The sequence below is a fragment of the Ursus arctos genome, unplaced genomic scaffold (genome assembly GCF_023065955.2).
Source record: "Ursus arctos isolate Adak ecotype North America unplaced genomic scaffold, UrsArc2.0 scaffold_33, whole genome shotgun sequence".
NCBI lineage: Eukaryota > Metazoa > Chordata > Mammalia > Carnivora > Ursidae > Ursus > Ursus arctos.
The window spans coordinates 2,419,596-2,434,812 of NW_026623019.1; the positions used below are offsets into that span (position 1 = coordinate 2,419,596).

General features: G+C 62.0%; 2 protein-coding genes across 4 annotated transcripts in view; one reads left to right on the top strand and one right to left on the bottom strand.

The window, feature by feature from the left end:
- The window catches only part of SECISBP2 (SECIS binding protein 2), a 48,911-nt gene extending 40,864 nt beyond the window's left edge, over positions 1-8,047 (top strand). For all 3 annotated transcript variants that reach the window (XM_026519195.4, XM_026519196.4, XM_057305560.1), the window contains one exon: positions 392-8,047. In XM_026519195.4, the coding sequence (XP_026374980.2) occupies positions 392-495 (104 nt within the window). In that variant the 3' untranslated portion in view covers positions 496-8,047. The remainder of the gene's footprint in view (positions 1-391) is intronic.
- Positions 8,048-12,603: 4,556 nt separating this feature from the next.
- The window catches only part of LOC113270125 (semaphorin-4D), a 105,268-nt gene continuing 102,654 nt past the window's right edge, over positions 12,604-15,217 (bottom strand). Inside the window, exon 18 of the mRNA XM_026519192.4 lies at positions 12,604-14,874. Within this exon, the coding sequence (XP_026374977.3) occupies positions 13,949-14,874 (926 nt within the window). The 3' untranslated portion in view covers positions 12,604-13,948. The remainder of the gene's footprint in view (positions 14,875-15,217) is intronic.

A 15,217-nucleotide genomic window follows, 5' to 3' on the forward strand; every position in this document is an offset into this window, starting at 1 on the left:
GGGGAGGGCTGAGCGTCCTCGGGCTTCGCATCGACTGACGGAAAGGGCAGGGCCCCTGGACAGTGGCACGGCCTCTCCGCGCAGGGCAGCGGCAGAAGGCCGGGTCAGGTCCCAGCTGTTGTCTTTGAGCTAGGCTCAGACCTGGGTCAGACGGCACCTGCGGAGTGTGGCCTTGAGCACCGCGGTGTCCCTGGCGGGAGGTTGGCAGGGCCAGCGGGCACCGCGGGCCATGGGTAATGACCGGCTGCAGGGGGTGCAGGGGGCGGCTGGGTCGGGGGAGTCCTCGCTGGGCCCATGTAGGGGCCTGAGCCATGGGGCAGTGTGCTTCCCAGTAGGGACTGCCCCGACTGTCCCTGCGTGTCCCGCAGCCATGCCGCTTTGTTGTTTTTAGTTGAAATCTGGAGAAGACACCTGGAAGCGTACAGTCGCTGTGCTCTGGGGCTGGAAGAGTCGCTGGAGGCTCCAGCCTCGCAGATGATGAAGCTGCATTTGTAGACGAGCTCTGTGTGTGTGTCGTGTGGTAAGGATGAGGGGCCTGAAGACCTCGGGCCTTTCTCGTGTCAGGTCGTGATTGACCTGCTGTGTCGTGCGTGGCTATTGAATTGGGAGGTGAATGCAGGATGTGCTTCCCGGGAACGGGCCCTCGGGCGTGCTGGCGGGAGCCTTGCCAAAGAGCCCTGAGATGCAGCTTCGGATCTGAGCAGAGTCTGGAAAAGACTGGAAAATGTGGCGCCCTGAGTTCTGCTGTGAAGGAAACCCCCGATGCAGAAGAGCTGAGCCATGTTAGTGTGTGGAAGGCGCCGCGGGCGGGTACCCAGTGCGCTGCACGGAGGCCAGCAGGCGGGCGCGGCGGGGCCTGGTTTGGGCCGGGGGCGGGGGGCTTTCTCGGGACCTGGCTTTTTGGCTGGAAGATTCGGGGATACTTGGAGGGTCTGCTAAAATGAGCCTCAGAAGGAAAACCGGTTCTCTAACCTGTGACCTTTTGACATGAATTATTCCTTTTTGTCATTTTTCAAAGAAGCAGTGTATATTGAAGTCCCTGAATTTCAGCTTTGATAATCTACAACTGTTTTTTTTTTTTGTAAATGAACGTATTCTGAATGTGGTTTCTGTCTTGGAGGCCGGCAGGATAGAAGTTTGCTTTCATACTTTGCTGTAAGTAAGAGGGCTTATTTATTTTGAATAAAGAGCGATGATTTGATCACCCCGCCGTCTTAGGCTTGTCGGGGGTTCCTAAGTCCCGGCCCAGCCCCTCAGCACGTTGTTTGAAGGAAGAGGTTTGCTGTGGGGACCCTGCGTCTGCCCCATGTGCTGCGTCACCCAGGTGATGGCAGGATGGGGCTTTGCCGCGTGGCGTGTGTTGGGCAAGCAGCAGAGCGCGTTGGCCTTGAGCGCACTCTTAGGGGAGATCGGTCGCGTCAGGCGTCCTGTGTCTGAGAGGCGAGTGGCCTGTGTGGGGCGCAGAGAGGTGGAGTGAGGTCGGGGAAGGCCTGCGGTGTGGACAGGGCGGGCAGCGTGGCGGGGGGCGGTCATGGAAAGCAGCGGTCGGGCCTGTCGTCCGCACACGTGCTATTCCTAGTGCACCTGCTTCTCGGAGCTGTGTAAGCGGGGGCCGTGTGACGCCCCAGGTTTCTCCCTGCGGGGGTCGGGAGGGGTGCACAGGGCAGGGCTTTCCTGCCCTTCTGTGTCTGTCAGCAGGTGCCCTGTCCCCTGTCGTGGGTGTGAAAATCAGAGATGACGGGAGAGGGAAGGTTCTGAAGTTAACCTCCAAGGAGAGCATTACCTTTCGAACTCGCAACAGGGGATGCTGGCTCCTGGCATGTGTGGCGCTGCTCTGGGGGCAGAGAAGCCCAGCAGGGAGCTGTGAGCACTGTGTCCGCCCCAGAGGGTTTGCGTCTCATGTAACTTTCTGCTGCGGTCGGCCTGGCCACAGGATCCCTTTCGTGGCACAGGTTACGGCTGCCGGTGACACGCCTCGCAAGGACACGCTTAGCTCACTGCGTTTATTTCTGTTTATTTTCTCAACATAGCGGACAACCCAAATTCTTACGCACACGTCCCATGGAACCCTCCCCACTAGGCCGAGGGCACGCAGCTCACCGTGGTGCTGGCGTGCGGGGCTCCGGCCACGCCCAGACTCGGGGTGAGTCTCACGGCCGCGGAGGGCGGCACCCCGACGAGTGCGGGTGGCGCTTTCACGGGAGATGCTGGTGTGGCCCGCGTGCCGGCCTGGGAGCCGGGGCGGGCGGGCAGTCGGGGTGGACCCTACCCCAAGCCGGCGTCCTCGGGGAGACGGGTGTACTCTCGGCGGTCCCCAGCCGTCCCCAGCCGCTGAACTGGGGGTCTGGACACAGGCTGCGGGCGTCCGTGTGCTGGGGTCCTGAGGCAGTAGGGCTCTGACAGAGCTGGTGGGTTTGGGTGGAGCGGCGCTTCGGTAATCGTCATTCCCTCAGCAGCGGGTGGCCGCGGGGTCTGGGCTGCGCAGCGTCGGTCGTCAGGTCCTGCACACACCGTGCAGCGCCGGGAGGACGGACCTGCTGGCACCGCCGCTTGCAAGCTCGGGGCGCACAGAACCTCGTGGAGCAGCTCCCACGCTCTGAGACCGGGGGGGGGGGGGGGGGGTGACACACCTGCTCGCTCAAGGTGTCCGTCCAGTTCCTGCCCCGGGTCTCGCCAGGCCCGTCCCTGGCGTGGGAGCCCAGTGGCCACGTGCGAGGGCAGGGAGTGGCGGCGGGCTCCGGCGGCAGCGTTTCTGCGAAAGGAGCCGTCATGCACGCTGCTGCGTTTTCAGACTGTAATGAACTGTGCTCATGTCCCGTGTCTGCCGGACACACTGCTGTCCCACGTAAGCACCCAGAGTTCCGGCTGTTGTCACAGAGGTTACGGGGGGGCCGCGTCTCAGCAGGCTGGGTGACAGCTCACTGTCCCGGGGCCTCTCCGGGGGTGGCGTGGCAAGGGGCAGCGAGCTCGGCTGGGGGTCGGCACTGCCTCCCGAGGTCTACAAGGTGTCCTTGTCACAGCTTTCCTGAAAGAACAGTGCAGCCGCCTTTGAATTCCTGGCAGAACAGGGGCCCTTCTTGCCTCCTCCCCGCCACTGTCCTAGACGCGGGAGGGGCCTCAAGTGTCACGCCCCATGTGTTCCCTCTTGGGGCCAAGAGAGGGGGGTCCCACGCGGACGGAGCTTGAGGGGCTCAGTCAGCAGTGCTCAGCCTTGTTGGCAACGGGAGAGGTCTGGGGCGGCCACTGAAGCCTGGATGTTTGAAGGCCTGCAGTGGAGCTGCGGGGTCGTCCTCCGGTACCTCCCTGGCCTGCTGGCTGCCCAGATGGCTGCGGCCGTGACTCTGGAGTGGGGGACGCCTGGCCTGCCGCCCCTCGGTGCTGGGACGGGGCTCCCCGCCGCTCAGCAGTCACCTGGCTGCGTGGGGCGCAGCCTTCCTGCTCGGGCGGTGCCCAGCCCGAGCCAGCTGCCCTGCGTGCACCTTTCCCCAACTTGAGTCTCCTTGAGAGGCCCCCCCTCCACCCCATCCCACCCCTCCCTGCCCCACCATGCTGACGCTCCCCAGGGATCTGCCTGGAGCTCAGAGGCTGCGGGTTCCAGAAAGCAGAATGGCTCAAGTTCCAAGACGGCAGACGCCCTGCCAGTCCCTGCCCACCGTCGGCCCGGCCACGTACCCACGCCTTCCTCCAGCTCCGCATCATGCGGTCATGCTCCCCGGCCACAGCCCTCCAGGCGGCGAGCTCTCTGGTCCACTGCTCCTGGTGGGTCACTTCTGCAAGACAAGGAGGGGAGGGGGCAACGCCAGGTGTCAGCTTTGCAGGCCCTGATGGCACCCCGGGTCTGCACCATCCAGAGGCCATTCTGAGAGCCACGTTTTGGGTGAGGTGTTCCCCTCTCCAAGCCTGCCTTCCTGGCTGTGGGGGCTTCCACGGTCAGCAGCCCCAGTAGCGGCTGTTGCCCAAGGTCCTGTTGGCCCTGTCCTCGTCTTAGTGGAATTTTCTACTCAGGCAAGAGAGGGGCTACTTCCCCACGTCTTGGGGCTGAGGCCGAGACCTTGAAGCTGGTGTTGCCTCCCTGGGAGGCCTGTCCCAAGTGAGGCCGAGGAGTCCGTGCAGCTCACCAGGCTGGTGTCCCCCTACGTCCAGCTGCTATCTGCTCTACGGAGCCTGCCGTGGGAGCTTGATTCGGAAGCGAGTTACATGTGGGGCTGTCAGGATGGCACAAGCCTGACAGCCGTACTTTCTCCTTGTGAACACAGACACAGCTTCGTCCCTGGTCCATGGCCCACGTTGCTAATTTCAGAAATGGGTGCCAGGGACCTGAGCCCTGAGACACAAAGCAGAACTCATTCCTCGAGCAGACCTGGGCTCCCTGGGTGGCCACGGGGCTGGGGTGAGCACTCCAGAGGCGCCTTCGGGGGTCCCATCCTGCAAGAACCCCTGCGTCCTCTAGTCCCCCTGCAGCTTCAGGAGACACGGCAGGCTGGCCAGGCAAGCAGATGCTGCGCTGTCCCAACTGTGCTGGCGTCTCTGCCCGCCTCGTGTGCATGCAGCGCGTAGCGTGACTCGGGTAGAACTGCCCGCAATCAGTGTTGGGCCCTGCTACTGTCAGGCTGGTGCGCTGGGTGACCTTGGGGCGGGAGCAGGGGTACCGTGAGTGTTCTCCGGACTGTTTGCCGACAGTGCCGTTCTCGTGACTTCTGCAGGACATCTCAGTCTGTGAGTCACGTTTACGTGATGATCCCGATCGTCCTGACGGTGGCAGGCAGGACGCTTTACAGAAATGGGAAGAACGGGTTCTGGGCGGGAGTGAATATTGGCAGCTTTTTTCTCTCCCCAAACTCACACCAGGAGAACGGGGGCCTTTTCAGCATCTCTAAGCATAGATGCAAATTCTCGAGGATGGACCAAGACTAGGAGGGGAACCACAAAAACCTGGAAGTTGAAAGCAGAGGCACTGGTGGGGACAGAGCAGACCGAGAAGCCTGAATCGTAGGCCAGCAGCGAGGAAACTGAGGCACACCCTCTCAGAGATGGTTGGCTGCCGGGATAGGCTGTGGAATGCACGTTCCCTCGGGCTGTTTGGAAGCAGAAGCATGGCTCCCAGGGCCCCTCCCTGCTCCGAACCGTGCCAGGTGGTCTAGCGTCTGGGGAGCATAGTTCCAGAAAGAGCACAGGACGTAAAGCGGAGCAGAGTGGATACGTGTTGAGGAAAATCTCCCGGGGATGAGGGGCAGGCTTCGCCGCGGCCTGGGCACGGCCAGGCCTGCAGACACGGAGGCGTGAGTGTGCACCATGCGGGCGGCGGTCCTGGGAGGCCACCCGCAGGGCACGCGGAGCTGGCAGACGTGGGGCAGACTCCAGCTCCAGAACTGTGTACGCGGCCAGCTCCTCTCAGTGTGGAGACAGAGCAGGGGGCTCGGGCTCTCAGAACGCGGACTTCCCAGCCCCGCCAAACAGAAACCCAGAGAGAGACGTGGCAGGCGTGGGGGGGGGGTGTGGATGCGGCGGAAGCACCAGGGAGGCTGGCCGTGTACCGTGCGCTGCGCTTCCCTGCGGGAGCGCGGCAGGGGGCAGGGCCGCGCCACTTACCGTGTCTCAGGACAGTGACCTGCACTCTGGAGGTCTTGTTGCCTGCGGAGGAGAGGACGGAGCAGCGGTACTCGGCGCTCTCTCCGATGGCGTCTCGCAGCCAGCTGAGCACATGGGTCCTGCCATCAGGCAGCGTGTGGGTCTGCGTGGGGACACACGTCTCCAGTTCACGGCCATTCTTCTCCCAGACGAAGTGAACGTCCGCAGGACCTGGGGACACAGAGACCATCTCCACCCAGCGTCCCCCGTTCAGGACCCGCGGGAACTGCCCTGGTGGGGATAAGCAGTGTGGAGCTGCCCAGGTTAGAGGCCTTTGTTGTCCACGCTGGACAAAGTGACAGGGCAGCGTTCACCCGAGTCCTTATCTTTCCTGGAGGAGGCCCAGGGGGTGGTTCCTGCTTAGGGTCCCTGGGAGAAAGGTCCGCACACTGACCCCTGGGCTCCCTGCTCCATAAACCTCAGGCGCTGTTTTCAAAGCACACCTGTATGGCTGGTTGTCGCCCCGGAGCACCTGCTTAGGCCGTTGGGGCAGCGCCCCCCTTCCCTCGCCCGCGGAGGGCCCGGTGGCTGTGCTCTGGGGGCAGGTGTCCATTGTGCACAGAGGGTCTGGGCCTGGGCACGTCATCTCCTGCCCTGGTCTTGCCACCACCACCTCTGACAAAAGGCTCTGCCTCCGCGGGGACTCCCAAGGGGTCGGGACGGGTGTCAGGGCACTGAGCGAGGCTGAAGGCCCCTCTGTCCCTGCTGCGCCCTCCTCTCTGCTTGTGCCAGGTGTGGACGGCACCAGCGGCTGGGCTGTGAACCAACCCAGAGCCAGCCCTGCCTGCCTGAGAATCTGTTTCTCAGAGCAGGATTCTAGTTGCCCCTGAACCTGGGGATGACCTCAGCTGCGGTGTCGTGGAGGACGGTCAGCAGAGGAAGGACAACGTCTGTATGTGGCTGCAGTTCCCCGAGCAGGGAAAGAACCTGCAGCCAAAGGGCTAAACCCAGGACACAAAGCCACAGCACTGGGCACGTGCGCAGCGGCACGAGCGCGCGGCAAGGCGGGTGGCACAAGGCGGGGAGGGTGAGGTGGTGCAGAGCGGTTTCTGTCACGGCTGGCTTGAGGGCAAGCTCGAAGACCTTCACATGGATTCCCGCGTGACCTGTGTGGCCCCTTCCACCTTCGGTCTCTTCATAAGCAATGCGCTGCGTTCGGGGTCTCCAGAGAGCCTTCCTCCCCAGGAAGGGCCAGACTCTCAGACCAGACAGTCCCACGACTGAACTCTGAGGCCAGGATCCGGACACGGACCGGCCACCAGAGCTGTGTCCGTTAGAAGTTGGAGACGGATGACCCGGGGTCACAGATGTGACATGACATGATGTGACGGCTACCTGGCAGGGACTGCAGATGGAACGCAAAACACGTACTCCTCGGTCTTGAAGACCTTCCTAAGCCTCGTCATTTGTGAGTCATGTTGGAGACGACAGTCAACGCAGGGAAATGCCAGCGTGTCAGAGGAGGAGATGATGTCAGTATAGGTGTGCTCACTGGCATAGACGTGTGCGTAGACGCCCAGAGAAAAGGTCTACAAACGGCCGTCACACTGGCGGCGGCTCCCTGTAGACGGCAGACCCACGCACGCTGTGGTCCTGCTCTTCATGCGTTCCTTGAATCCAGATCCACTACGACAAATGCTGCTTTGGTGAGAACAGCAAGGTACTCTTAGGAAAGAAATGTGTTGTAGACGTCAAGAAAATTCTGGAAGGATTTGCTCAGAAGTGTTTCATACAGCAGCCTGTTGGTCATGCCGGCTGCGGGGACGTGTCTTCTCTTGTTTTCTGTGCAGGATTTCTCGGTTCTTATTCTGTTGCTGTAATTTGTTTTTCGAAAGTGTTTTGTTCTCCACCCATCGTGTATCACACGTCCCCACACACGTGCGTATCTGCTTACACCTGCCAGCTGCCCGTCAGCCAGGCACAGACCCTTCCTCTAACTGCTGGGACCGCCTCACGAAAGCATGGGCCGCGTGGCTGCTCCCTGACGGTCGGCCTGGTGGCAGAATCCTGTTTAGAAAGGGATTCTCATGAGGCACGGTCATCAGGGAAGCGGGGTTGTGTGTGAACAGACACTGAAGTCCGTTCCAAAGAGCCTGGGTGCACCCTCACCCCTGACTGTCCCGTGGTGACGTGTGCGGAGACCTACACAGGACTGGAGCCACCAGGATGGGTTACAGAGCTTCTAGAAGGTTCTCATGGCCAACCCTGGAACAAAAAACTGGGGTGGCCTGAGCCGGTGCCAGATCGTCGCCCCGAGCCACATGGCTGGGACCCGAAGGAGCAAAATGCTGGGCTGACCACACTGCAGGGCGGGGAGGCATGGGTGGAACGCAAACCGTGTGCCCTTTGGTCCTGAAAAGCTTCACCGTTAAATCTTCAAGTGTGTGTTTAGCCAGAGTAAAGCTTTAAAAATGTTAAAGGGATACTTACATTCTACTTACTCTTTTTTTAAAGCTATCCGGCTCCTTTTGAATGCAGAGGAGAACAAGGAGGCAAAATGAGAGTTAAAACCCGTCAGCACAGCCCACACCCCACCACGTGGGCCCAGACAGCAGGCTGCACCCCCGTACCCCAGGGGCCTTGTGCAGCCCCAAAGGGCCAGGCCCTTGAGCCCCGGGCATGCAGCTCCTCTCCTGGGCCTGGGATGGCTCCCCTGGCCTTGGGTTCCATCACCTACCTCGGGGTCAATGGGGTGTAGGGGCCGCTGGCTCCAGCCTGCCCCATGCCAGCCTCACGCCAGCTCACTGGGGACTCGTGGGCGCAGAGCTCATTTTACTTTGTGACAAAACCAGAGCCCCTCAGAGCAAGTGGCCTCTCCCCAAGGGAGGACACCTGATTCTGGAAGCAGGGTCCTGCGAGCCCCGGGTTGGAGGGGAGTATGATGGGGCCCACTCCAAGTCCTCAGGCCACATCTGTGACTGGTGTCCCCACTTGGCAAGCCTTCCTCCAGGTGTCCCCATGCATGTGATTTACTGTGACCCTGGGGCCAGCCCGTCTCTGGCTCATGCCCTGGGCCTCCCGCGAGCTCCTGGCCGCACCTTAGTGGGGGCGGGGAAACGCTCACACCCGAACCCCAGGGCTGGACGGTGTCCAGCATGGCCAGGGCCACAACTGCACAGAAATCAGGACCTGGCTGGGGAGAGGGGTCTCCACTGCTCCAGTTTCACCAGCCTGCCCTCTCCGAGTGCCCCCAAGTCATCACAGAGCAGCCAGTGCCCTGTGGTTGGCTGAAGAGTGACCCCCAGAATATCCAGGTCCTAATTCCTGGAGGCACATGTGACCAAATATGCTTTCCAGACTCCACCATGGGGAGGTGGGAGGGCAGGAGCCCAGGCGCGCAGCCTCACGGCGCAGGGGACTGTCCCACACTCGAGGACTGCTCTGTAAAGGCACGTGGATGATCCCCATGGAGAAAGACCCCAGCAAATCTGCTGAGGATCGAGGCCCCAGCAAGGTGACAGATCGGCCTTGCCCACCCACAGAGGGGTCCCAGCCCTTCTGGGACATGACCAGCTCACGAGCTGGCTGCCTCCACAGCCTGCCCTAACGCAGCCGTGGCCTTTCTGGAGCCCCCACCCCGGAAGACACACCGGCACCGATGGTCACCGCAGGTGTTCACGGGGTATCTCAGCCGCGCACCTTCTCCGGCCCTCGCGGTGCCTGGGGCCTCAAGGGCTCTGATGGCCAACATCATGGCTCAAACATAAAAGGCCATCAAAACCCCGAGCAGCCAAGTGTCCCCTAAAGTACAGAGAATCCGTTCTTAGCTTTAAAGATGACGCGGCCTAAATCGACCAGAAGCACAGTCCCATCAGGGATGTGGGGCCTGAGGGGCAGACACTGCTCTGCTTTCCTTTAGTCCCGGAGCTCCGTCCCGCAGGCGCAGACGCACGGTCTGCACATGCGGGAACGTGGGCGTGCCCAGGTCACTCGCTACCATCTCCTTGTCCGTGTATACGCGCCCACATACCGCCACGGATGGTGCTAATCCGAATTCCGGCCGCGAAGAGCACGGATTCATTGTCTCAGAAAAGTGAAACACGGACCCTGTGCCAACCTCAGTCCCTTTCCTCGACTGGCCAGCGTTTCCCTAACTGCAGACGCACGAACATCGCTGAAGCACGAGGCAGGCAGCAGGTGGGAGAACGGCTCCGGGATCCGGAATGAGCCTCCACATGCTCGGGCTCGGACCCTGAGTGGAGGCGCGGCCGCAGAGCACAGCCCGCAGCCTGCCTCGTGTGGAAGAGAAACACGCACCCCCGCACACACGGACACGGGCGTGCACACACGAGCACACACATGCACACCCGCGGGGAAATCAGGAGAGGGAGGGAAGAGGCTGGGCAGAGAAGCCCTCCAAGTCACTAGTGATGAGCCACGCCTGTCACAAGCAGGCCACCTCGCCTGGGTTGGCCGTGGCCCCGGCCACTGTGATGTGGTTAACACCAGCTCTGTGGTGGCCCCACAGAAAGCTGGCCTTTAGTTCCGGCACCTTCCGTGACTCTGGGGAAGGATGGCCAGAGAGACTGTCCTTTGGAACACCATATAGTTGGACAGCCGCTCGCACGGTGGGCCAGCACTGGCTCGTGGGCGGGGCTGAGGGGAAGAGAAGCCTAGATGGCCACATGCAGTCAGTGAGCCTGGCGGGCCGGCCCCAGGGCGAGGGCCCGATGGACTGCTCTGGCGACAGTGGTTTCCCGGCGTGGATGCGAGCTGCTCGGTGTTGGGGGCCTTCCCCGCTGCCGAGGGCCTCCTCCTGGCTTTGCCTGCTGAGTGCTAAGGTGAATGTTCTGGAGGGTGGGGTGGGGGCACCAGGATGGGGTCCCTCCCCTCCAGCACTGTCCAGCACCCGGCCCTCAGTCGCCGCTGCCTGGCGGGGCTGCCCTCCCGCGGAGCCACGGCCTTCACACACGCCTGCCGGCAGGACGCCCCACTGTGGTGCGTGCGCGGCGGCGTGCGTGGTGTGTGCTGAGCCTGCTGGGGACAAACGCAGAGCCCGGGCCCCTCGGGACACACGGCCCTCCCTCTCGGAGGGAACATGACGTGTGGGCTCCCTGGGAAAGGCTGGTCCTTCCTGGGCCGCCTCGCAGCCTCAACTGGGGCCACAGTGGAACGATGGAAGGTTTTAGACGGGCCAACACTCCTGGAAAGCAAGGAGCGTGGGGGGCCGTGGTCCCTCCGCTCAGTCCACCCTGAGCGCTGCCCCTCCATGCTGCTCGCTTCTCCTGACCCTGGGCCATGAGGCCACTAGCCACAGTCTCCCTCCTTGGCCCCTGGCTTGCTGTTAATTCCCACTCCGGAGGCACCGGCTGGAGGCAGAAAGTCAGGAGGAGGAGATGCCCCTCAGGCTCCTAGACTCTGGCAGGGGTGCGGCGGGAGAGGTGCTGTGGCTCTATGTGCCACGCTCTGCCCCTCGGCTAGCGGTGCTTCCTGTCGGCGCCACAAGGGGGAACTGCGCCCCTTCTCCCTGGCTGCCCGCAGCTCTGCCGCTGTCAGCCTGCAAGGCCCCCCCCCCCCCCCCGCCGAAGCCTGGCGTGCTTCCCATTCTGGCTGACTGCGGTCTCTGTCCCCCCAGTCGCAGGGGCAGCACCTCCGTGCACACACGCTAGCTAGCCGCCCCGAGGAGTCACGTTTGCAAGTGTTCGGCTCCCAGACACGTGGTCTGCTTACACCTGCAGCAAGGGGCCGTGGGTCCCTTGCCAGGTTGTGTGACCACCCGTTCTCCCAGCGACAGGGACGACATCCTGCTCGGGGAGGCCCCAGGGAAATCGCCCAGCCCAGGAGCCACATGGGAGGCCCAGCACAGACCAAGCCTGGGCACGGAGCAGGCGACCCAGGGCTGCACAGACCTGCCCCCAAAGGTCTGTCCCCATAGCGTCCCACTCACAGGCCACTTTCCCTGTGGCCCACGCAGCCGGCCCACGCTCCATGCGGGGCGCACCAAGACTCACCGAGCCGGCTCCACACCCAGAGCAGCTCACAGTCAAAACCTCAGAAAGAAACCACTTTTGTGCTTCTTCCTCGTTAGCTCTACTCCCCTCCGGGCACAGAGGAGCCTCCACGCAGCGGCTTGGCCACAGCGCAGCAGAGACCACGGCCATGCAGCTGCCCATCCCGACTCCTCCGGGCTACTAGGCTCTCAATCTGTCCTGCATTTCAGCGACACCACACGAGTCATGAGAACAATGTCCCTTCTGGAGGCTCTGGAGCTAATCTCTCAGATACCACAGAGACGGACCCCCAAACTGTCAGCAGACACAGAATTAGTCCTGTAAACGGGCGACTGGTCCGCCGAGGCCCTGGGGCCAAGCCCAGCCCACCTGCGGGTGGCCTTGAGGCTCTGGAGGCAAAGCGGAGTGTTCGCCACCGAAACCGTGGCCATGAAGCCCACAGCAGTGAACACTGGCCTCTGAAAGAGCCGCGGCCCCACCGTCCGCAGGAACAGCTCCGGGCTGACAGGGCCTTTGTGCTGGGCACCCGCCTGCAGGGTGCAGTGAGGAGGCGTCCCGGCCCCCCCAACTAACCCCCCCACCTCACCTCCCCGCCCTCGTCCCGACAGGTGCCCCGCTCACCTGTGGCCTGGCAGAAGAGGTGGAAGGTCCCCAGGGCATGCACGTGCTGGGCCTGGTCGCTGAGGAAGGGCGGCAGCAAGGCAACGGGCAGGCTGCTGTCAGACCCCGAGGCCGAGGCTGGCCAGGGCCTTTGGGGAGAGGAAGCTGAGCCGGGGCCCCGACAGGACAGGGAGGAGGACCCCGGAGGAGGGAAGGGCATAGATGAAGCTGCGAGACAAAGGACAGAAAAGAAAGAGGCCACTGAGGCAGGCGTCATCAGGATCCCACTGCACACCAGAGAAAGGAAACAAAGCACAGGAGAAGAAAGGGACCCAGGCTGTCCCAAGACCCGTCCCGCCCCCCCCACAGTGCCCCTCAGGAGGGAAGGAAGGAGGGAGGGAGGGAGGCCGTCCAGCTGCAGTAAATCACGTGCCCACATCAAGGATATAAGCGTCTCATTTATTCGGTTACTTTTCAAATGTATACAATTCAAAGTAGAAAAATAAAAACAAAGTAAATCTTATAAAACACAAATGTTTACACCAAAACGGTCGAGTCCTATCATGCTGAAGATGACACTGTCCACGCAGGCACACAGAAATCCAGTTTCTTGCTCTTTGCCACGGAAAGAGAGCCTCCTCTTGCAGGCGTGTGGGAAGCAGCAGGTGGAGTGTGACGTCACCGCGGTTAACCCGTCTCGCCCGTTCGCACCTTGAGAGGCAGCGCCAGGCCCCATCCACCCCTGTGGCTCCACCCCTGTGGCTCCGTGGGGTGTTGAGACACAGGCCTGTCCAGCCACCGCCGCCCAGCTCGCTTGCAGGTGTGGACAGCTCCGTTCAGCCGAGCGGGACATCTCGTGGGCAGCGGCTGTGGACGGAAGCTGACAGTCACGGGAGCCGTTCGGACGGCTGAAGACACCCCGGCAGACGTCCGTCCGTCTGCACGGGAGGTTCGAGCAGTGGCTGTGGGCATCCGATCGTGACACGCGCCCCTCAGCTCCGGGCCCGGCGGCTCCACTGATCCTTGCTGGAGAGCCCGCCTGGCTCATGGGACAGCCTCCCACTGTCCTCTCTTCCTCGAAAGAGTTAAAACAACAGGAAAAAAAGTATAGAAAGAAAATCTCTCTGAAAATGATGCTTCCCTCAAGGAATAAAATTAAAAAGAAAAAAGTGTGCTTCAAGAGATGGTTTTGTCTACGTTTCTAAAAGCGGAAGGAACACATTTAGCCAAAGTAAGTTTATCCCTGAGAATCGTAAGCAACGTAAGCTGTATCCTACCCTCCCGTACAACAGAATCCGGAAGATGTACATCTTCTAAATATTAAAACATCTGCTTTAGTAACTTAAAAAATAAACGACCTAACACAAAAAAGTAAAGCCCTACAAAATAATCCCATGGAAGAAAAGGTTCGTGCCAATCTGGACAACAGGCGCTAAGTTACCAATCTGATAAACAAAAATGCCATTTCCAATCTGGAATGAAATGATCTTTCAAGGGCTGCTCTGAGGAGGGGGCGCTCCAGGCGCGAGGGTCCGCTGCAGTCGGGGCTCAGGGGAGCCGGCGCCACCACTCGCGGGCATGTCCCAGACGGCGGTCCACCGCGGGAGGCCGGGACGCAAGGCTCGTCGTTTTCCGAAAGGACAAAGAGAAACCAAATCACAAGCTTGACCCGAGAGAAAAGACACAGAAGACAGGTGCACAGACACGGGCTCCCTACACGGCCCCGGGCCGGGTGACCGACGGTGAACGGAGGCCTCCGCGCGGGCGCTTCAGTCCGCGTCCGCGTCCGAGTCGGCGTACTTGAGCTCACACTTGACATCGAAGGGCCTGTCCCGGGCCGGGAGGTCGTCGAGCCGCTGCGAGTCCTCCCTGTCGGTGGGCACCCTGCTGGCCATGGTGTCCTGCTCCGTCTCATAGCCGGTGTCCAGGGCCGGCCTGGGCTGCCCCCCGTTCTGCTGGGAGAAGCTGCCCTGCTCCACCAGCGTCTCCTTCACGCTCTGCTCGAACTCGGAGAAGTCGGCGGCGGGCTGCTTCTTCCCCAGCAGCACGGCGGAGCGGAACTTGAGGCACGGGCCGGGCAGGTAGCCCTTGTAGCAGTTGTACGACAAGAGGCAGACGCAGAGCACGAAGAAGGCGAGGAAGAGCGGCATGAGCAGGCGGTTGTCGCTGGGCTGGAGGTACATGGTCTTCTCCGGGTGGACCTGGGGGACCGTGTCGACGACGGTCTTGGGTTTGCAGGACACGCCGGTGGGCGCAGGGCTGGGCGGTGGGGCCGCGGCCCCGAGCACGGGGCCCCGCACCGCCGGGGTCTGGGCCGGAGGGCCTGGGGTGGGCTCCGTCGACACCCTGAGGAGGGCCCTGTCCCCTTCTGGCCGGGTGGCCGGCAAGGTGGAGGCCGCTGGCGTCCTCGGGAGCACGTGGACCTCCAGGACGTGCTTGGCCAGCACCTGCAGGACCGTCCTGTTCCTGAGCCTCTCCTCCGACAGGCACTGGTACACCCCGCTGTCTCCCTCCGACAGGTTGAAGATGAGCAAGTTCCTCCTGCCCACCAGGCTGTACTTGGGGCCCTCGGCCTCGAGCGCCTTGTTCTGGAACTTCCACACCACCCGGGCCAGGTTGGACTTTTGGGAGCATTTCAATTCTGCCGTGCCGCCATGCTTGAAAAAATGCTGCCGGAAACTTTCTTTAGTTTTATCTGGAACATCAAAATAAACGTGCACAGCATCAACAACCCGGCTCACTGCGTCACGTCTTTTACAGAGGTCAACACGCACAAGAGAACACAAGAGTTTCACCCACTGGAGCAACACGGAATCTTCCAGAACAACTAAGGAGGGAAAGACATGCGTGACAGAACAGCAGAGATGAGCCCTAGATGGCAGCCCGGTGGGACAAGGAACGCGGAGGCAACCGAACAGCAGAGATGGCGTCTTGCGCCCTGGTTCCCGGGAGGCTGAGTGGCAGCCCGCGGAGTCGCACACCACGCGTGTCTGCCAGTGGCTCCGGGGCTCACGGCCTCTCAGCGCGCCCGGCGCCCC